The sequence below is a fragment of the Columba livia genome, chromosome Z, assembly GCF_036013475.1.
Source record: "Columba livia isolate bColLiv1 breed racing homer chromosome Z, bColLiv1.pat.W.v2, whole genome shotgun sequence".
NCBI lineage: Eukaryota > Metazoa > Chordata > Aves > Columbiformes > Columbidae > Columba > Columba livia.
In genome coordinates, this window is record NC_088642.1 from 54,857,939 (window position 1) to 54,881,562 (window position 23,624).

Consider the following 23,624-nt stretch of genomic DNA (forward strand, 5'->3'; position numbering starts at 1 on the left):
AGAATGAGCACGGCCCAGTTTTATAGCAGCTGTCAGTATTGTTCAGGGACCTGACTTAGTGTAAAGAACAATGGAAGGGGCATGCTGTTAAAGTTCAGTGTCTTTCAAGATAAGAAAAGAAATAGTAATTTGACGGTTTAGACATCTATTATGAGCATGAAAGATCATGAAACTTCTTTTCAGAATGCAAATAGGCTGGAGCAATCTGTAACAGTAGAGGATGAAATCGAGTAGTCCCTGGCCTCATACTGCTGAGGGTGCACGTGTACAAGCAATTTTGAGGGTAGCAGGAAAGTTTAATTTTCCTAGCTGGTGTTCACTTGCCTGGTGTCATGATTAGAAAAAGCTGCAGTTTTGTCGGGGTTTGACTTTTTTTCCCTTCCTTCCTTTCTCTCTTTACATGCCATTGTTTCCTGACATAGATGATTCAAGTGTTTCCCAGTTGGCTTTCCTGAGTTAGAGCAATTCTGTTGCTGCTGGGCCATATTTGAATTTGTGAAAGGAACAAAGCCTTTAAATAGTGGGAAAAATGTTGGAAATACAACCGGGTTTTGAACTATATTTATTTTATACTTTTTTCCATTTTCAGTTGAAAAAGTGGAAGCCTATTAGAGGACATACTGAAGATAGGGACTTGTAGTCTCATAGGACTGAGATTTTTCAGAGAATTTACCTACAAAGTCAAAATCCAGGCTTTGGAATTGGTGTATCTTTAGAATGTAAAAAAGGAGAATGAAGGAATTTATATATATAGATAGATATATATATATATTTTTAAAGTAATACAGTTGGACTCAGTGAGCTTGTAAGCAGTGTTAATCCTCTGTGTTGATTAAAAATTCTTCAGGAAAGAACTGTGGATGATATTTGGCTACCAACAGTCATATCTCTGGCCTTATACTTTTCCTGCATGTTCTTGAAGGCTGTACCTTCCAGTCATGGGGCAGCAGTGTAGCTAAGCAACCTCTTGCCATTTTTTTTTAAATTGCACCACTTGTTATTTTGAAGTTGAATTAAGTAGCAATTATGCTAGATAAATAATGAACAAAATGGAAACCTTTGACTTAAAAGATAAGTGTACCTGTTAAGTCCTTGGTACTGCTGCAGCTTCAGGCAGTGTCTACATTTAGGGTTACAGGAGAATCCAGACTGTGGTATGAAAGAATTAGGTAGATTATCATGAGGTGTTTGTTGTTTGTTGTTGTTTGTTGTTGTTTTTGTTGTTGTTGTTGTTTGTGTTTTTTTGTTGTTTTGTTTTTTTGTTTTGTTTTTTTATTTGTTAGAGATGTGATCTGCCCTGAAAATCAAAGATACTGAAAGTTCATTCTAGGAAATATAAGGGACAGGTGAACTGGTCTGTCTGGCTGCAAACAATGACAAATATGTTGATTCACTTTCAAATTAATAAACTAGGTAGTTCTATGAGTAGAATATACGAATATCTGAATGGGAAATACAAGCAGCAAACTGGAATCTTTTTAGCATTGCATTTTAGTTGCATGATTTCATTGTACCACTGAGTAGTCAGGTATGTCCTATTTTGCCTTTTGAGGTGGGTTGATAATGATTCTATGAAATTTGTATCTTTTGGATAGACAGTACTCTTGAGACAGATTGAGTTGTAGGCCTCCAAGAGGCCTCTCCACTGTTGCGTGAGGTGATTGGCTAAAGGATTAGCAAGATGTGGGATTATTTTTTTCTCTCTTGGCTGTGGTTGCCAGCTATCTCTGGGATTGTAGTGTGTGAAGCTTAAGAGGATGAGGTTAACCTCTTGAGGGTTTATTCTTATGAGTGTGTAGTTAATCCCTAGAAAGCTTATAAATAACTAGGCTGTATGTTTCATTATAAAATAGAAATACAGGCTAGAGCAAAAATGAATGCAGAACTTAAAGCAAGGGAAAAGCTAAGCAGCTGTAGCATTAGTTTAGATCCTCCTCAGCCATGATCTGCATTATGTCCCAAGGGAGGGGAAATTGCCTGGTTCTTTTAAATTAAATAAAATGAGACATAGTGAGCACGAGACACGGTGTCCTCACTTTTAACATAAGCTAGCTAATCTCAAGTCTAAATTACTAAACTCTGGCAACAGGAACTCTAGTGTGTGGCAACATCCTGGGTTATTCTTCATATGTTTTTAAAACATGTGGAAACCTTAACTACACGGTAGGATTCTGTCACAGCATGTGCTTTTAGAATACAAAGGCTCCAAACTTGTAAACTAAGGTTTCAAATGGGTAGCGAAGGTAGATGGTATTCATCTGTGTGGCAATTGGTATTCTCTAAATACCAGTCCCCACACAGCAGTCAGTTTTTTATTCTTAGTGCCACTGAGGAAAAATAGGAAGGTGTTATTGATGTGTATTTGTAGTTTGCCCTAGTCAAAACAGAAAACCTGGGAGAAGCTGTGTAAGACATGAATTAATAGATCGCATTGACCAAACTTGGTCTCCACTTGATCAGCCCTCCTCCCCCAACACGCTCATATTCCCTGCACTCTGGACTGATGGGGAAACAGAGGAGCAGCAGTATAGAGGAGGGTAGTGTCTACATGAGACAAAAATTTCCTGGAGAAGATTATATTCTCAGTCGTTCCAAAGAGGGGAAAATGGCATCCAAAAGTTAAATGTAACTGAACTGCAGGCCAGACTTCCCTTTCCTTTAAAGGTTTCGTGTGTGGGTGGATAGAAAAAGCTACATCTTGGATCTTGTCCAAAAAGAACAGAAAATCTTTATGTGGCTCTCTCATCTAGACCTAGTATCTGAGCTACAAGTTAAAGGTGAGACCGAGTATATGGATATGAATTTCTGAAGCTAAGCAGCTTTCACTAAAGGAGTGAAAGAGAGATGTCTGGAAAAAATTCCGGTTGGCTGGAGCTCAAACCTGAAGTTATGCAGCTATGAATGCAGAGAGAAGGTAGATTCTGATGAGAGGAGTATGCGAGGTACCACTTGCTAGACTACTGTCTACTGAGCAGAAATTGGGGATGTGGAATATACATGTTGAATGGTGTAGAGCTGTAAGTTTTTCTGTTTTGCAGCAGGAGAGAGGCACGTGTGGGACTGGTAAGGTTAGAAAAACTTGTGTATTTGGCAATAGTAAACAGAAGACCAGAAAATTAAATGGAGAATGTCTTTTCAGGAAGGGTTAAGTAGGTAGAAGCAGAGGAGGTTGATAATGGTGCAAGAAATGATTCCTTCTTTTTATGAACTTCACTCCAAATGGTTCCGTTAAACACATTGGTTTGGAACAAGTAGTTTCAGGGGAATGGAAAGAACTAAAATTGGGTCAAAATGCTGGAAGAGTACATTTCAAAGCAAGGATTTACAGAAAGTGTGTTCAGTGAACTTTAATAAAGAAAATATGGAAGGGCTACTGGAAAGACAAAATAGGGGTTAGGGATAGGTTTACTTTTGAAGGTGGGTTGAGGCAGAGGAGCTTCGATATGTGTATATAAAAGTCATTGGCACAGAAGAGTAGGTTATTTAATCCCAGAGGATTTTCTCCTCCAGAGGGTGGTTCAAAGCACCTCTCTTGATCCAAGTATATATAAGCAGAATAGCTTTCTATGTTTGAAGATAGGTTTTTTTGTATATTGTCCACTTTTTTCCCCAAGTTAGCAAGGAAATAAAAGGAGACAGACTGAAGAGATGAGCATACCTTTTTCTTTTTTACAATATGTCTGCTTTGCATTCATACTGGAAATGAGACATGTGAGGGAATTGGAGTAGGTGAAGAGTCAGTAGGCTGAGATAAAAATATGATGTGACCTTCAGTGCTTCTCTTGAAAGAAGTCTGAGATACACTAGGTCTGGAGGAGGGAGGAGTTGGGTGGGAAGAATCAGTTGGTTGGCCCAGACAAAGGAGAAGCTCAGCTGAGACTGCCCATGAGGTTAAATCAAACGAAGCATGGTTATGGCGTTGTCCTGCAATATGAGTAGGAATAGAGAAAGGTGTTGGGAGTTTACATGTTGGATGATGTAGGGCTGTAAGCTGGACTACTTTGTGGTAGGAGAGAAAGGTGCAAAAAATGAAGCATACAGGAACTGTGGTCTAGTTTTGATAACACTGATGCACTGAGAGGAGCTGTCAGTGTGCTGAAGGGAGAAAGGGTGAGTCCAGTAGTGTGAACTGCACAGGCAAAATATACCTGTAACTGGGTGATTGTGGCAAAGATGAAGTCAGTGGAGCAGGAAAGTGCAGAGAGATGGGTGAAGAGAAGCTAGAGGAAGGTATAGGTGGACACAAATACTGTAAATATTAAACACTGGAAATGTGCAAGAAAACACCAACCCACTGTGGTTTTTCGTGGTTGAAGAGCAAGGCAAACTGTCGAGATAGGGGGCGGTGTGGGAGGACTGGAAGAGAAGGGAGAGAAGCTTACTTTCCTTGTTAGTGCACAGAGAGAGACTAGCATAGGCATTTGGGATAACTTTAGGAAATACTCAAGGCAAAATAAAGACAGTTTGTACAGCAGTTTGCTCTAACTCTTCAAAATGCTGAAGAGTTTGCATCAGCTGCAGGATTCCTGGTATCTGCTGACCACATTATTTTTCTTTTTTTCAGACTACTTGCTGAACTGCTGAGGCTGCTGTCTTGTATAACACTTAGTTTCCCGAGAATGTCCAGTACTGTTTCTAAAGGTGCTGGCTAACTGTAGCTCTTTAAATTGAATACTGACAAGCAGTAGTATTGAGGTAGTAAAAGCAAAGATTAGCAAAACTGGATTACTCAAATGCATGTTCAGAAGCGATTGTCATTTGGTAGGAAGAAGTCATTAGAATCTACAGGGAATTTCCAAGAATCTGGTCTGTGGTTTGGAACAGTAGATAAAAATCAAAGTAATGTTTTTCTCATGACTTTCGTATTTTTTATTCTTTGATATCTCTGAAATGCTTTTGTAGTTAGTAGTAGCTGGGACAATAGGGTGATGAATGCGATTTAAAATACTGTATTAAACTTATGGATTTTAATTTACCAAAAAGCCTTTCTGTTCTGTTTTGCAAGATTTAAACTTCTGTGCACTATAAGAGCCTTGGAGGAAAATAAATACTTTGAGATAACCATGTGTCTGTAATAAAAAACCCTAGATTAATATCTTTAAGTCATTTCCAAATTGGTGCATGCTTGAACTAGTTGTTTTTGGCTGCTATGGTAGCAGGAACATGCTTTTGAAGTGTCATTGGATGGTAGTGTCATGCTAACAGTAGCTAAAAAGGCAAATGTGTAGATATGAGGTTAAAAGGTGGGTAATAGCAGGAAGTTGCCTTAGAAGAAAAATGTGCTGGTGGTTCCCACAAACCAAAAGCAGTGTGTGTAGGCAGCTTCTTTATAGAGACTTAAGACTTGCTTCTGAGTCTCCAGAGAAAGCCATATGTACTTGTCTGAAATGAAAGAAAAGCATAGTTCACAAACTGACTTAACCTGACAGTGATCAGAAGAACATAACTGGCTTCAGAAAACCAGCCTTTGTCGTGTCTGGACCAAGAGAATTTAAGGTCATCTTCTGTGATTTTGAATTTGTTACTTTCCTTCAGAATCTGGGAAATCCTTTGGTGAAGACATTGTCCTGTGCAAGGATCACTTTTGCCATTTTCACTCTGATTCTACCACTCCTTCCTACCTTCTGGCATCTGTCCTTTATAAAGGCTTCTCTGGTTCCTCCGTTGTTGCAGAGTCTCTTTCCTCCAGTGTTACTTCAACTTTGCTGTTTGTCCCTTATTTGTTCAGTATTTGGCCTAAGGGAAATAAAAAGAGCATTATTTAACCCAAGGAAAAAAAGTACCATTATTAATATGAGGACCCTTAGAACTTACTCCTGTGACTTTTTTCTGTCTCCTTTATTTGCCAGAGACTGTGAGAGAAGGGAGTTGTTCTTATAGCAGACCTGTAATACATATTTTTAGAAGAACAGTTCTCTGTGAAAAAGCTATATATACAAAAACACAGAATAACTTTTATATTTTTATATAGAAGCATAAACAATATATAGCAATATGTAATATATACAGAATAACATGTATAATATATAACAGTATATGTAGCATATAACAATATATTACTGATACAATATAAACTATATAATTGTGTAAATATGATATAGAAAATGTTGTGTGTATATATAGAAGGTTATGCTAGCAAAAGGGCTTCTGTAGTTCGTGGGCTGCTTGTTGTGTTGCCAGCATAGCTGCTGACAGAAACACTAGCTGTGCTTCAATGGATCTGTACATGGTACAAGCTACTAAGTTTCAGGTTGACTTACAGTGCCTAAAAGCATGGAGGAGGGAAGAAACCCCTTTTCTGTTGGCAAAAAACCTTTATGTGAACACATCCACACTAGTGGACTGCTAATGCACCTTGGAGAGAAGATGTCGCTGAACTGGAAGAATTCCGTGTGCTGGCAATGTCCGGTGTCCTGGCTGCAGGGCTCTGCTGGCGCGGGACAATCTGTGACGGCTCTGCAGCGTAGCTGGGCTGCAAGTGCAGATCTGCTCTTGTGAAAGTGCCAGTCATGCTGACAGTACTCTGTAATTATTCCCTCTGTGTCAATAGGATGTTAAAAATCTTGCCATTTAACAATTATCACTAAACTGTTGTTAATTGCTGATCACTTTAGTGGATAAAAGGCTGATATGCTCATTCACTGGGTGCAGTTTCATCGCTTGGGTAGGGTCACCCACATCTGGCATTACTGTTTACAAGAGTGATCTTTTTGAAGAGCGAACCCTGAAGTGTAATAACTTTATCTTTCTAATTCTGGTGCCTGGGTTTGCCCTCCAAAATGCTGGAAGGGCAGAGCAACCTGGCTGTTCAATGTGAAACAGAAATGAACAGCAATGATCAGAGCTGCTGCTCAGCGTAGTGTTAAGGAAAAGATAGAGTGCTTCTTTCCTTCTTGCAGTCTGTATGTCTGCAGTCTATAATGGTGAGGTGACCACTAATCAATTGTTAATAAGCTACCGTTTGAAGTTAAATTTGCTATTTGCATTATGTCGGGGAGTACTGAAGAACTTGTTTCCTAGTTTTATAGGTATAAACCTACCTACAGTATTAATATCTATGTTATTCAGTGGAAGTACTGTGTGTGTACTTATAGGTACCAGCAGGTACTGGCTATGTAATTTGACGTGATAGCAACCCAAGCCTTTCTCATGTTGAGAGATTTCATTTTCCGTGTTAAAAAAAAATTCTCATGGAATTCAGAACACATTCTGAAATACAAGCTAAAGCATATGTGTTTAGTATTTCTATGCCTTATAAGGATTTTAAGGAGCTCCCAGGAAAACTTTCCTGTTGTAAGGAAAATTGAATTGAAGAGTTTTGGTAGGAAAAAGCTGGCTTTGGTATAACTGCTTTGACCCTTCTTGGCAATCTCAGTTGCCCTCTGTGGGCAATTTGGAGGTGACCCATGTATATCAGTGGTTTGCTGGCCCCATGTCAAAATGCCTTCTTTTCCTGTGTTGTGTTTTTTTCTATTGGATCTTTTTTTCACTTGAAATATGCCAATCAAAAAATACTTATTTTTGTTACAGAAAAGTTAGTGTGGAAGCTTCATGACTGCAATTAGGTTTTATTTTCTTTCTTTAGATAGAGAATGACTTTTAGCCTTATAGAGCAAGTATATGGGGAATTATTCTAGTAAGTGTTTATGCTAACCTTCCTTACTTTAGCAAGATTAAAGAACATAGTTTCATCTCTAATGCAAGGAGAAAAGTACCACAACAAACCAGATTCTGGAGCTGGCCAGGTTTAGTATTCTGTGGCAAAACTGTGTAGCATAAATCTGTAGCAGAAATACGTTTTACAGTGAGACAAATATGTATCAGTGTAAAAGTATAGTGAGAGCACCAGAGCATTAAGTGGTCTTTTTAATCTTCATGACCTAGTTGAAAATCAATATTGCTTTTCATATTTTGTATTTTCCAAAGAACAAAGAGACGAGACTTGATTCCTGAAGGAAGATTGCATAGCAGAGGACTGAAAATGGTTTCTGAAAATGAGGGAAATAAGACAGGGAGGAAGGAATCAAGTGACCCAACAGAAAAAGGAGTGAAGAAAGGAAAATAGATAAGACTCTAATTGAGAACATGGAGTTCGTGTTGTTTTGCAGTAGCTTCATGGAGTACTTTGGACATGCTGAGCGTCTTTTTTTTTTTTTTTTTTTTCTGTTTTGTTTCTTTTATTGTTTGGGTGTTTGTGTTGTGTTTTGTTGTGGTTTTTTTTTGTTTGGTTGGTTGGTTTGTTATCTTATTAGGTAAAGGGCTTAGTTTGTTAGTGTGCTTGTAATCGCTATATCAGCAAAGGAGTGAAATAAAACTTCTCACCCTTATTTCAGTTACCTTAGAGATGAAGCTAACTTGTGAGAAAAGGACTGCTTGAGGAGTATGTAAGGGGGGAAACTGCTTTTATCCCAATATAGTATCAGTTTTCTGCTTTATGTGAGGCAATTTATGCAACCCCTTACTGCTTCAAAAAGGTTGATGTGCAATTGAGGCTTATTAGTATGGCTTGTGTTGTTTGAAAAAATGGAAAAAGGAACTGTGGAAAAACTTTGAAGAGGCTTCTGTTCAGAAATTTAAAATTAGTTTAAAACAGATTCCAATAGTAGAAAATAATAACAAAGAACAAACTTTTTCATCTTCTTTCTGAATATGATATTTGGTTTCTCATATCTATTCTCTACACTGAGACCCAAAGGTGTCATCCTATGCATCTTCTGTAATAAAGAGTGAAAAAAAAAATGAATGTATTTTTTTTTTTCCCCCATGAGTCAGCTGGGTATTTAAATAACCATGCCACTGTCACGCAAATTTTATATGTGTGATATATATGGCTTTGAATAGCTTTTGCCCATGTTGTCCTGTGGGCTTCAGTCTTTGTAGTACAATGACATTTCACATGGTTTAGAGATGGAAGAGGCCTAAGACTTTCTTCTGCACCCAAGGCACTGTGGCTTGTTCACATAATAGATAGTTTTCAAATAACTTTAACAAAGCTACAAAGGCTTCATTCTAGCTGGAGATGCTTGTTTACTGTGATATAGTGTAGCTTTCTATCTGTTAGAAAACTGAATATTTAGAAGAGGAAGTAAGGAAACCAAATGAACCAAAATAAACACATATGTTTCAAAGGAATTAGGTAGAAAATTAAGGAATGATAGCAGTAGCTGACTCATTTTTCTAAAACATGTTTAAATGGGGAGAAAACAGTAAGCAATAAGAACTGCAGAATCACAGAATGCCTGAGGTTAGATGGGATCCCTGGAGGTCATTGAGTCAGCCCCACTGCTCAAGTGGGACCACTTCAAGCCAGTTACACAGGACTGTGTCCATACAGATTTGAGTAACTTCAAGATGGAGACTCCACAACCTCCCTGGGCAACCTGTGCCAGTGCTCAGTCATGATCACAGTATAAAAAAAAAAAAAAAAAAAAAAAAAAAAGAAAAAAAAAAAAGTCTTTATGTTCAGGAGGCCTCCAGTATTCCAGTTTGTGATTGTTGCCTCTTGCCCTGTTACTGGGAACCATTGAAAAGAGCATGCCTCTGTCTTCTTTCCACCCTCCCTTTAGGTATTTGTATACATTGGTAAGATCCCTTCTGAGCCTTCTCTGTGCTAAGCAGTCACAGTTCTTTCAGCCTGTCCTCATGTGTGAGGTATTCCAGTCCCTTAATCACCTTTTTGGCCTATTGTTGGATGCTATCCAGTATGTCTATGTCTCTCTTGTACTGGGAAGTGCACAACTGGACAGAGTATTCCAAGTGTGGCCTCAGCAGTGCTGAGTAGAGGGAAACCTGCTGGCAGTACTTTGTCTAATGCAGCCTAGGATGCCATTTATCTGCATTGTCACAAGGGCACAATGAGGGCTTATGTTCAAGTTGGTGTCTACCAGGACTACTGGGTACTTTTTGTCAAAGCTGCATTTTAGCTGGGTGGCCCCCAGCGTATATTGGTGCATGGGTTCATTCTTCCTGAGGTACAGGACTTTGCATTTCCCCTTGTTGAACTTCACAAGATTCCTATCAGTCCATTCTTCCAGTCTGTTGAGGTCCCTGTGAATGGTAGCACAGCCCTCTGGTTTGTCAGGCACTCCTCCCAGTTTTGTGTCATCAGCAAATGAAAGCAAATTTGGACTTTAGCTTTGCAGCTTAGTTTTGCAGGTTGCTGCTACAGTACTGGAGATTAGGGTTCAAATAGATCAGAAGGAAGTGTCTTGCAGGGACTGCTAACAACATGCTTTATGATTAGTTAGTATTATATAATGGTGATACTATCAAGGAAGAAGAAATATTCATAAGTAATGAAGAAGAAACAGCTTCTGCTGGTGACGCAAAGTTTGAAAGTGGAGTAATAAGCAACCCATATTGGGTAGCTCATACATCAGTCTGTTCATCTGTCATAAAATCATAGAATGGTTGGATTGGAGGAGACCTTCAAAGATCAAGCCCAACCCCCCTGCTATGAGCTGGGACATCTTTCACTAGATCAAGTTGTGCAAAGCCCCATCCAGTTTGATCTTGAACACTTGCAGGGATGGGGCATTTACAACTTCTCTGGGCAACTTGTTCCAGTGCCTCACCACACTCACTATAAAAATTTTCTTCTTGATGTCCAATCTGAACCTATCCTTTTCAGTTTAAAGCTGTTGACCCTTGTCCTGTCACTACAGGCTGTGTTCTAAGAAGTCTTTCATGTTTCTTATAGGCCCATTTTATATACTGAAAGGCTGCAATAAGGTGCCCCTGGAGCCTTCCCTAGACCGCAGAACTAAATGTAATACTCCAGGTGGCATCTCATGACAGAGGAGAAGGGGGAGAATACACCCCTCAACCTGCTGGCCATGCTTGTTTAATGCAGCCTGGAAAATGACTGACTTTCTGGTATGCAAGTGCACATTCCCAACTCACATCCAGTTTTTTGTCTATCAATACCCCAAGTTTTTTCTGCAGGGTGGTTCTCAATACATTCATCCTGCAGTCTGTATTGGTACTGGGGACTGCCCTGACGCAGGTGCACTTGGCCTTGTTGAACCTCATGAGATTCACATGGGTCTACTCCTCAGGCCTGTTAAGGTCCCTCTGGACATCATCACATCCCTCAGGTGAATCAACTGCACTACTCAGCTTGCTGTCACTTGTAAGCTTGCTGAGGGTGCACTCAATCCCATTAGCTATGTCCTTGATGAAGATAGGGAATAGTGTTAGTCCTACTATGGATCCTTGAGGGGCACCACTAGTTATTGCTTTCCAGTGGGATGTTGCACCATTGACTCTTTGGATTGAGTCTCACTGACTCCTTGGATGAAGTCATCCAGCCAGTTTCTCACTTGTCTAACAATCCACCCATCAACCTCATATCTTTCCAGTAGCATGAATGTTGTGAGGGACCATGTCAAAGGCCTTCCAGAAGTCTACGCTGATGACGTCTGTGACTCTTGCCTTGTCTGCTGGTGCAGTCACTCCACTGTAGAAGAATGTGGATGTATTCTTAAGGGATGTTGGTTGTTGTCCTGCAATATGTTCTTCCCTGCAGGTGAAATACTCTTTGGAAAAGTACCTACAAACTTAAATGCAAGTATTAATTAATGGCTTAGACTGTCTAGTTAGAGTTTACTCCTGCAAGATTCTAGTTAGAGTTTACTCCTGCAAGATTCTACTGTTAGGTTGTGCACTCTTTTGGAATGAGGGAGAAGACTGGATCCCATAGGAGTGTTACCTTGAATAATTTTTTTTTTTTTAAGAATCTTTCTAAAGAGGGAGGGAGAAGGTTACTGCTTGGTCAGATAGCTGTATGTGCTCAGAAAGTGACCTTTATGTGTTCATTTGCCATAGATGCATGGTACGGGCTCTCATTTCCTTACTTAAGCAAGCAAATAAAAAACCTGAAGATTTCCCTTTTGGAAGGAAGAGAATATGGCCATAAAATTGAACACAGTAATACGTACTTTCCCTTCATATCTTTCTGCCTGCTTGAATTTAACGAAATCTAATTTCTTCGACTTTACAGAAGTCGACATGAAATAATGCCCTTTTAAATTTAGGTCTCTAAATGACTCTTGTGCTTGCCAGTTACTTTTTTCAAAACACCTCTGTGGAGCTTTAGGGAATCTGTTGATAGTATTAGTGGTGCTAATGCTGATAGGGGTTTGAAAACTTTCCTACTCTTTGGTGTTCATTTAGGAGGGCACAGGAGAAGACAGCTGCTGTGGTTTGGGACCAGGTATAAACTTTTTTTTCACCGTTCACATACAATTACATCTGAATTCTTAATTCAGCACTTTTCAACAGATACTGAATAGCACATCACACATCTGTTTAAGAACAAAACATTACTCTGGCCCTTTAAAGCTAGGAATTCAAAACTAGATTTTTAAAGTAAACCATAGGTGTCTGTGACATCAACAGAGCTACTTTAAGGTGGGAAGTGTGATTGTAGGAGATCATGCTCTATCTTGATAAGCAAGGAACCCAAAGAGATGTGTCATTGTTTATGTGTAGTAAGTCTTTGAGAAGCAGATTTTCTAACAGTGTCTCTGGAATTCTATGGCAGAGATTAAAAATTAATTATAGAGCTCTTTATAGCTGGAACCTGCCTGTAATGTTGGAGGTAAAAAAACATATTGCCTTTGAAATTGTTAGCAGGTGCTTCCTCAGACCAGCAGGTGCTGTGCTTTTCATATGTGGATTTTTGGGTCTTTGCAATCTGGCTAGGGGGATATGGGTTTAAAAAAAAAAAAAAAGCCAGTAAACCATGCATCTAGATAGTAGAGTAAGCTGTCTGCCATTCCTTTTCTCCCTCTGAAAATATGAAGAACTTCTGTTCTGCAACAAAATGGTGGGTGAACTGCTGATGCTTTTAAAATCAATGCTGTGGCTAATTATCTCAGTGCAGTCACTTAAGTATGCATCATTGCACTCTCCTCTACCTTCCCACTTCTCTCTGGAAGTGGACACAGCCTTTGCTCTGCAAGTAATGGTAATAATTGGTAGTAAGACAGAGCTGTTACTCATCCTTTTTTGAGCATATTTCTTATGGCAGGTGTCTGGTTTTTAATTAAGTGCTAATGAACATGCCTAGTAGACCATGTTACTGCTGCCAGCTTATTCCGTTTTATATCTCACTGCTGCTAAGCTCTTAAAAGGTGACAGAGCAAGCATTAGTGTCTTTGAAGTGACGGGAAAGTGATTATATGCATAGCGTAATTGTTTCTAGGATCTACTATGGCAAATGTCTACTTACTAAATACATCTGCTGAGCACTGCTGTTATCCATCTCCCTGGTTTTTAGCTTTTTCCTTTGTGTGCAGCCCATTTTCCTTTCTCCCCTTCTATGAAGAGAATACAATATACTTTTAACAATTTAAATTTTTTAAATGAAAAAGGCAAGAACTTCCAGAATGGATCATCTTTATGTATATGTTAGGGAGAACTTTAAACCTATTATGAATAGGTAATATATAAACAATAAATCAATATACTTTGGTCTTAAACAGCAGTGAGCCTCACATAATAAACATTGAACCACCATATACCTTTGTTGGCATAAAGGACCATGATCAAGTTTTCAGTCTTTAACATAGCTCAATATTTAAGCGTTTTAGGGTACCATTTTCCTCTGTTACCCTCAGTAACCATTTTGCAAAGTTTCTAAGGGATAATGCAGAGTGATGCATTTCCACTTGCAGCTCTTTTATTCCATTCCACACCTTACTCTGGGCATTACTCTCCACCACTTGTATGCACTTGCACCACAGAAACAAGACCTAGCCCTTCTTGCCACATGCTCTCCGCTTTGGAATCTGTTAGAGGGGATTACTGTGCTCATGTGATAGTAGCAGCACGGAGACAAGTAAGGCCAATGCCATGCATGTGGTACAGTACTGCTGATGCGTGTTGTCTCACAGTTAAAGTGCAGATTACTGACTTGGCTTAAGTGGTCAATGAGGAAGGAAACTACTAAGGTACCATCTCCCTGAGAGAGTCTGCCAAAACATCAGGTTATCTTCTGATTTGAGGAAACATACTGGAAACTACTAAAGTCTTGATAAAGTCTGTGAAAAGAGAGCTGTCCTCTTGTTCTTTAGAGGCTGGATAAAAAACAAAAACAAAAAACCCAACACCCACAAAAAACACCTTTACTGAGAGTTCTTCAGTTAAATAAACTTTCATTGGCAATAGCTGCTTGATTTTGTAGAAGCTCCTGGTACATACTGTGAGAAATATTTTGTAAACTTGAGGCCTTATAGAAGTCACTAAACAGTCTTGTATTTCAAAAATAAGTAAATGATGGCTGCTTTACAGTTGGGACCGCAGAAAAATGAAATATTAGCAGGTCCAGTCCAGAGTTTTTCAGTGTCGGACACTCGTGTCTACATAAATTTATGAACAGCTCAAGGCATGTCTTGGCATGTGATGAGGAGAAGTGAACTGTAGGGGCACAGTAATTATCTAAATAGTAATAAATTAAGTTGTTCATATACCAGTAGATGTTATGCAGATATTGTTGACAGTTTGTCTTGAAGAGTTTTGGGGGCCTATGGAAACAGATAAAGTATCTTTGATTATTTCAAGTTGAGCTACTTTGGAGTAATTTGTGAAATATTGTGAGCTTTGGTCTAGGTGTGATTTCAATAGATGTCAGCAGTACTGTAACAATTTTGCCTGCTCTTACAGAATGACTGGTATTCACCAGGTCAAACTCTCATGTCTAACTGAGCTCATCCTGTTCAGGCATTTGCTTGTCTGTCTTCTCTTTGATCCCGTGAATTGAGTGGTACTTTAGATTTTTTTCATGGTGCCTACCTTCAGCAGAGAGATGGTGGAGCGTGGCCAAAGTGGAGAGGTTTGTTCTGTCTTCTGTTAATGTACCCAGGCACAGGAAAGAGGCAGAAAATTTGTTTACCTGTAACAGACTAAAGGGGAGCTATGACTAAGCTAAAGATGGTTTTGAAGCATAATTTTCTAAATAAATCTGACTGAGCATGTTGGAAAAATCCAATGGTTACCTGAACTTGGAAAAGAGCTTTAACTAGAAAATATCTCAGTATTTAAACTCTGAGGAAGTCCTTCCATTAGAAGGACTCCGTTTCTAAAATTGCTTATAGGTTATTTTGCCAGATTGGTTATAGTGTTATATGTTCATTCATTATGACATTGATCTTGCAAGCTGCTTTTGAAGCAGATGGAGGTATTTTAAATCATTAATATCATGTTTCTTGTTGGGGATTCCATGACTTTATTTATGCTATGTGGAATACCTGGATTTTAAGCTCAAAGTTGGTTCCTAAACACAGTGTTAGCTCAAGATTTTTCTTTTTTTAAGCTTAGCTGGAACAAAATATAAATTTAACTACACTAAATATGAAATTGAACAGTGTCATTTGATTTGTTTTTTTTTAATATTCAAAGTAGAAACCTACTTACTGTTTCTAAATTGGGGGAAGAGAAGGGACAGACTTTAAATCAGTCTTGCCAGTGAAACTTGTTTTTTTTCCCAGAGCACTGATACTTCTTTCTATAGAGAGGGAAGGGTATACGGGCCTTCTGTCGCTGCTGTTTGTCACCCATGGTGCTGTGGCAGGCATTAGCTGACCAAAACAACCTATAGTAGTTGAATGAGTTCCTTGGACTCAATTTATTGTATTAAAAATTATTGTATTAAAAACAAGTATACAGCTAAACTTTTTTGGCTTATGGGGCATGAGCAGAGCAGTCCACATCCAGCATGATTTAATGCTGTCCCTGCACATTGCAGGCACATTGGACTAGATGACCTTTGAAGGTTCCTTCCAAGCCAAACTATTCCATAATTCCATGATTCTAATACAGGGTGTGTAGTGTGATGGGACAAATAGAAGAGGCTAGATTTAAAACAAATTAAAAAATCCACTGTTGATTCTCAGTAATTAACCAAATTTCTCCTGTTTCCTTCCCAAACTGTGTGCTCTGCATTGTTCTGCTGGGGATGATGATACTACTGGGAACAGCAGCAGCAGTTGCAGGCTCAACATCTCTCCCATGGCCATGGACCTCCAGTGCCTCTAACACCGCATCCATCAGGACTTCAGCCTCCAGGAATCCCTCCACTCGGAAGCAGCGCTGGCCTTCTTGCCCTTTCTAGTGCTTTGGGTGGGCAGTCTCACTTGGCAATAAAAGATGACAAGAAGCATCACGATGCAGAACACCACAGAGGTGAGAGGCATGGCAGGCCTGATTAGGACATTGTCAAATTTGCACATTGCTGCAAATCATGTGCATCTCTAAAGAAATCAAGTTATATAAAATGAGAAAAAACAAAACCAAACTGTTGGCAAACTTAAAAATGTCTGCATATATACCACTGAAGCAAAATTCAGCTTTGAAGCTTTCAGTATTTTAAAAGGGGATCTCTAGGTGTCACCTGCTCTATAATTCACAAGGCATGTTGACATCCTAGTAAATGCTTAGTTGTAGCACAAGTGGCCTGCACCGTATTGTGGAAAACAGTTTAATTGCGTAATGGGTAACTTTTTCAAAAAAGTCATGTTGTTAAATGGGTGGGTGGGAAGTTAGGGGCAACAAGAAATTAAATTTTGAAGTGAATGTGTTCAATCAGAAGATTTAGATAATTGCATCTGTTACTTTAGTTTCATAGGCTTAAAATCTAGTACGCAATTAAATATTGGGCAAAATTGCACTTGACTAATTTTTGAAAAGAAAGTAATTTATTCTGTCATGAAATACAACTAGGCTTTGTGTATGGTTAAACTGTAAATCATGTTTACAAAATACTGTAATTTTCAGGAAATCACTGTATTAGGAATGTGCAATGAGTTATATAAATAAAAGCCATTTTAAAACTGTTTGCGGCTTGTGTTCTAATTTTTCCCCCCTTTTTTATTTCTGTTCTTGCCTCTGTGTCTGAACGGGCATGTCTGTGCATTTCTTGGTTACTGCGGGAGCAGACAGAGAGCCGGGCACAGTAAGTACCAACATTCCTGCTAATGTTTCCCCTTCTGTATAATGTAATAATCAGACATTGCACTGCTTGTCTGTTTTGTCTTCCTTTTAGTTAGTTTCATGATAGGTGTTCTCTGTTAAAATACTTCTTGATTTATGCAGAACACCAAGTCATTTGTTTGTGGGACTGTATGAATTGGTTTTGTTTCTGGGCAGAATGATTATGGGGAAGCTTGAACTTTAGTTTACATATTTGGGGTGTAAGGGAAGCTGCAAATCAAACAGAATGTTGACTGGAAATTTAAGTGTAATGTCATTAGTCAGAGTTAAAATTTTTTCCTGTAGGTTTTTCAGGAATTACAGTTGTGAAACAGGTGAGAAATTTAAAATTCATGTGTCATGATGGTGTTTGGCCCTAGAAGTTTCTTGAACGGAATCTCCTTAAGCCCTACAAATGTGTTTATTGCTTAATTTGTGCCTCAGGTATAACTTCCGTAGCAATACTTTTTTTCCTTTTAGACATAAGCTGTAATAGAATTGGACTAAGACAATCTTATTTGAAAACCAGTCAAGAACTACTTTGTTACAGCTTTCTTATACTGTTGTATTTTGAATGGTATTGCTATATTAATCTCTTGGAGATGGGCTGGTTAAACGTTCACATAATTTCAAGTAACAAAGCTAATGCTATTTGTTGAAGCTGGAGGTGAATTTGAGCTCTGTTTTGTTTTCTTTTCTCAATTAGAAAATAACTAAGAGAAGTTATTTGACAGATACCTTTATGGTACTAAACTTCTGATTTTTATTGATGCTCTTTTTTTGTTTGTTTTTTTTGTACTAGGACTTGACAATTATTTACTGGAAACAATCTGCATACCTTTTGCAGCAAACTTTTTTGTTTCTAGATTACTAAGCAAGAAGGATTCATTTCTGCTTGCCTAATGTTATTAATGACAGTGTAACTGTGGAAATAATTTTAGGCTGGGTTTTCCTGAAGCTTCAGAGTTCTTAAGGATGTATTTCTTTGAGTGGGACATATTTCTTTGAGTAGTACGTATTTCTTTGAGTGGTGTTAGTCAACTGCAGGATTCTCATCAAGTTGTCTTAAGAGCTAATGAAGGAGGATTGCTGTCCGCGTCTATGGACACACACACGTGCACATGTGGGAGTGATGACTTGGTGTTTTGATGTGGTTGTTAAGTTTCCTGGCCTTGCCCTCTTCCCATCCTTACCGCCCCTGACCATCATGTACTTTCCTAAAGGGTTTTTGGTTTAAAATCAAATGCTTCCCAGTATTGTGATACTTGGACTGTGAATTCATCTTGTAGCTGACGATAGTTCTTGCGTATGGCAGGAAAACTGTCAAAAAATAAATCTGGCTTTTGTGTTGTGGGAAATTTGCAATATCACTTGCTTAGTTTACTGCATATGTCAGTTTTATTTAATTAAACTACATAAAACTGTCACTGGAGTCACTTCTGTCTCCATATGTGTGAGTCATGATTTCTTGGTTATTATCTGTAGTGGGAAACCCAGGATAAAAAAGCCCAAGTAACCTTTAAACAAACTGAGACTTTATTTCATAAGATAACTTTGCTATATGGATATATCAAGTTCAGCTTACTACACTGTGGTGTCCGTAGTTTCTGTGTGGTCCTCATGGAGAATAATACTTTGTAATTAAATTAATAGTTGACTACAGGTGAACTTGAATTTTAACTTAAACTTGTTTAAATACCATGTTACATTAGAATCTTGGCTTAGCAGTAAATGGTGTCTTCAGTGAAAGAATCATAATTTCAGTGACAGTGAAGTTCAAATTTGTAGCTAAAATGAGCAGCTGGGAATGTTTTAGTCTTTGAACTTCTCTAATTCTCTTATTTTTAATGGATTCCTTTTTAATATAAAATACATTTTTAGGGATAGTATAAAATTGGTCACAAGTACACAAGCATACCAGCAGGTCTGTTTAAGTTTTACATATGGTTTCAACTGAGCAGTAAGTTCTTATTTTGCAAATTACTTTATAACACCAGGGTCACCAAGATAAGATCAATTTGATTTTCAAAGTAACATATTAGTGTAATTGTGCTGCTAGAGATCCTCACAAAGGCTTGCTTTCATCATCCACGACTCCAAAACCTGTGGTTGTCTGTCAGTTACCTAAATTAATCATTTTTGGTATTACTGTGCAGTTCTACAGTATGTTTTCCATCAAATATGTTTAGAGTGACCTTCAACTGTCATAAGTAGCAGCTGATATCTTTAAGTGTGTAAGTTTGAAAGATTACAATTTAGCGCTTTCCTATTTGGTTTGAAATTGAGGGGTTTTTTACATAACTTTGAGTTAAACCACATTGCGACATATTGATAGAGCATATTGGTTTTTAAATACGATTTGGTTTTATTTTTTTTTTTTTAAGTCTCCTTAGGCAAATAAGTCATGAGCTTTTATGTATCATGTCTTTAGAAATACTTAATAATGCAGTGAGATTCATGTATTTACAATTTAATATAAAGATGTAGTGATTTCATTATTCTTGATTGTGATCAGTGTCCGTTTTTCTTTTGCTTTATATAAATGCAAGGGCTACATTTTTCTTTCTATATTACTTAGAGTTTTGGGAAGTAAAATGAAACTAAGTTCTTTGCAAATGCATGTTTGTGTAATATATAACCTTTGAGTTAGTAATAATAGCATACTTCATACTTGAACTGCTAAAATTATTTGGTCAAAATTAAATTACAGGACTATGTAGGTAATGGCAGGTGGGTTATGGCTGATGTATCTCTGACCATTCAAAACTGGGTCATCCCTACATCAAAACAGGCATCCCTACTGTTGTGACACAGTCTGGCTGCAGGTGATGATGCCAGGTGAAGTAAGCAAATTTTGCAACTGAAGATAAATAAATATTTGGGAGACATCAGTGGAAAAGAACTTTGATGTCTGCATTTTTTTCTCTAGGGAACATACTGGCAACATTTCTCAAACTCATCTTAGATCTTCATTTATTGCTTGTCTTCCCACTGTTCTAGTATCCTGTTTGGACAGAATCAAAATATGAATGTTCTGAAGCGCTCTGTTGTACCAGTAATAATTTGTAGACAGTGAAATCTGACTTGCAGTTTACATTAAAGCTGGTGTTTGTCTTTTGTCCTCATGAAAACACTGAACTTGCTTTCTAAGACTTACAAAGTAGTCATACATTTTGCAAGAATTTTTTTTTTAACCTACATTGTTAAGCATAAATGCTGCTCTTGTTTTGCAAAGCAAATGCTCCTTTCTTACAGGTTAAGAATTTTCAGTGTCTCTAGCTCTCTGTCCTCTAACTCCTCTCCCAGTCTCGGAGGAATGGAGCATGCACATTTGAATGCTGCTTTTTGGTTGATATGTGCAAGCTGTTTTCATTTAGTATTTTAATTCTTCTAAATAAGGGAGAAAAATCAAAAAAGGAGTTATATGAAAATGTAGGGTACTCATCAGTGTAGCACATGTATGCATCTTGGCCTTTGTGCATAGTGTTTATTTTCCATTATATAGCCTGTAATCTAAAAATGCAAATTTATTTAGTGAGTTATATATTTTATTTTTATTGGCTCTGTCAACTTAGAAGTAAGTCAAATCTTACAGTCTTCATGGATGCAAACCGCCAGTTAGTTTCAGCAGAAATTTTTCATACGGAAGAGATGTAGGATGACACGTTGCAGTTTAGTTTGTAACTAATAGAAAGCAGCATGAGGCTGATGACAAAGAATAAGAGGATTGGGGTGTTCCGGTATAATTTTTTTATGGATACCCTGATTCTCACAAACATCAGTTAGAAAATACTGAAATCAACAGAAGCCTTATTCTCTGTTAGTATCTCCTGATTATGGAATCAATGTGGAGAGTGATTCAAATCCATTTAGGCTTCTAGATTTCATTGTTCCTAACATACTAGTATAAATATAACTTAAAATTGTGGGTGAAAAGATGGTGAAGTCAGTAGCTTTCAGTCACTGGCAATTTAAAACAAATGCTACTGACTTCGTAAGTCAACTTTCGGGTTGTTGATGTGTGTTTGTAAGAAGCATATTCAACAAATGGAAGTTAATGATTCTTGATTTAAATAACTTTGAGTGCAGTCTCTTGCCTTGCTGGAGGATGGTTAACCACTAGTCCCTCTTCAGATGTCCACTATAGTCCTATCAGAGAGTCCCAGCTAGGGGCAGTGGGACTACTGAGTAACTGATGTTGTGGCTGTAGTTGTTAGACTTGATCCTGTTTTGCCTACTCAACAAGGGAGTGCGTTTGTTACTGTCTAAGAACTGGTATCTGTAGATAACACTGGGGTGTGGTGCAGCAGCACAGGTCTGGTGTAAGGTTAAATAAACACAGTGGTGCTGCTTAATATGGGCAAGCGCAGGTTGCAGCTGTAATGACAGGCTCGGATGGCAAGTGAGTGCAGTTGGTTTGGATGTGCGGAGACAGTGAACGGCCAAGCACAGAGCAAGTGTCTGTGTGCACGTCCTTGGGGGAAAGGGGACTGGGAGGGATAAGGAGCCCAGCACTAGAGAAGTTCTTAGTTGAGACCAGGTGTAGTTGAACCATGAGTACAGATGTCACATAAATACTGTTATTTAATTGCTGTAATGATCAGTATAAAGTTAATTGTCGGTTCTGGATGTTCTAGGGGGGTGTCTGTGCTGTATGATAAGTGGGCGCTGAGCCTGTACTGCTGGCACACGTAGTTGTGGTTTGGAAGCAGTTCCAATGGGGAACTGCAGGGCCCTTGAAGAACCACATTTGAATAGCGAGTGTTATCCTCCTAATAGGGAACCTGCCCTTTCTCTGTGTGTCATTACTAGGTTTTACTTTCAAATTTGCTGCTGGTGGTTTCAGTGTTTAACTTTTGCTGGCAACAAGACCGCTTTATGATCCTCAGTTTCCTGTCACACAGCCCTTATCCAGTGTGGTAACTCTTACAGGATGTAGTGCTACGTTAGGCTTTTTGTCTTCTTTCGGGTCTTATTTGAAGAAGGGATTAATGTGAATAAATATGGAATTATTGGGACAAAAATAAAACATTTACATAAAATTGATTTGACCATTCTGATCTGAGAGTCATGATTTACAGATATTGCATTGGTAATCCCTAGTAAATTGAACTAGTATGAAAGCAAGGATTATCTTCAATTGTGTCTAGTCTGCTGAAATTAAGACAAAATGATATCTTTTTTTCCCTTTTTGTACAAATGTTATTATTGAAGATAATCCCAGCTGAAAATTTCTATAGCATTATTGAAAATTATGTAAATATTATAGCTGAAATAAGTGTCCTATTTTGCAAACAAATCAGATGTTAGTAGGCGTGGTAGAAGAACTAATTTTTTTTTTTTTTTTTTTAAGAGAAGATAAGGAGAACTCTATCATTGTGAAGCTGTTGCTGCTGTCTGCTAGCTAACCCTATGCTTGGTAGTGAACATATAACAAATATAAACTGTACCAGAGCTGAAATGAGGAGAGGTCGCTTTTAGTAGGCTGTTCTCACTGTCCCCTGAACCTTAACATTAAGTGGGTAAGAAGTGTCAATAGCCCAAAGCACATACGATCTTCTCTTTCCCAGTTCTTGTTTGTATTTCCTTTGTTACTTTATGATATGCATATTTTCATATTGTTGAATATAATCTTATGGTAGTAGGTTACAGTAGCAAACTGGTTTTCATCAAAAGTTATGCTTTACCTGATTTCAGTCGCAATTGTTAGAACTTCCTTGAACTACTAAGGGAAAGAAAACAGCAAGTTTGTAATTATTGAGTTTGCTGTTAAATTTTGCCGGAGTAACAGCATGATCTTATTTGCAACTGCTAGTGGATTTATTGTGAAAAAAGCTGCTCTACAACTTTTAGCATGTAAAGTCTGATTTCAGAGAACAGGGATTTAAATGAATGTGGTAAGTCAGAGAAGGGCAGCGTAAATATGACTATAGAGGGGAATATTTTGCAGAATAGGCTTGTGAGGACTCTATTGTTATAATTGTATTTTAACATGATAAGTAAGCCATCAGTCTTTTGAGGAGACGTAATAGCGTTTGTTTGGCATTTAGGAGACAGTGGGAGCTAGGTGTACATAGGAGTTCTTACCTATGCTTCACAGTATTGAAATTCCATAATACAAACTGTACAGAATATTGACAGCATTCTCTAGGTAGACTTTACATTAAACCAGAAAAAAATATTGGCCATTGTAGTTACATGCATTTGATGCCAGAATTTGTGGGCTGTTCCGTACACTTTTGTGTAGTAACTTCAAATAACAGGGTTGCTAAATTTTTCGCAGCCACTGCCCCTTTGCCACCTTTCCATTATTTGTGCATAGTTTTGGTAATTTAAAAGGAGAAACTGCATTTATTCACTCTGCTACATTTGCCTTCATCATTACATTCTAAACTCTTCAGAAGTAAAATAGTTTAATGATTTTTGTTAAGGGAAATATCTCCTAACTAAAAGACTTTCCTCCTTAAGAAAAGACATTTGTAAAGCATGAATCTCTGCTCAAGTTTGAATTTACAGCTTGCTTCTTAATATGTTTCTATTGCTACAGACATGATGGATTCAATATTAAAATTTAGAAGATGGGTTTTAATGCTTTTCACACTAGTGAATCCCTGAGTTTGTGTGCATCTGGGAGTAGATAAGGGGTTAAATAC

General features: G+C 38.1%; 1 protein-coding gene across 6 annotated transcripts in view; it reads left to right on the plus strand.

The window, feature by feature from the left end:
- The window catches only part of TLE1 (TLE family member 1, transcriptional corepressor), a 73,855-nt gene that overhangs the window by 25,511 nt on the left and 24,720 nt on the right, over positions 1 to 23,624 (plus strand). For all 6 annotated transcript variants that reach the window (XM_065045920.1, XM_065045922.1, XM_065045924.1 and 3 more), the window contains 2 exons: positions 15,981 to 16,185; positions 16,938 to 16,954. In XM_065045920.1, coding sequence (XP_064901992.1) covers positions 15,981 to 16,185; positions 16,938 to 16,954 — 222 coding nt within the window. The remainder of the gene's footprint in view (positions 1 to 15,980; positions 16,186 to 16,937; positions 16,955 to 23,624) is intronic.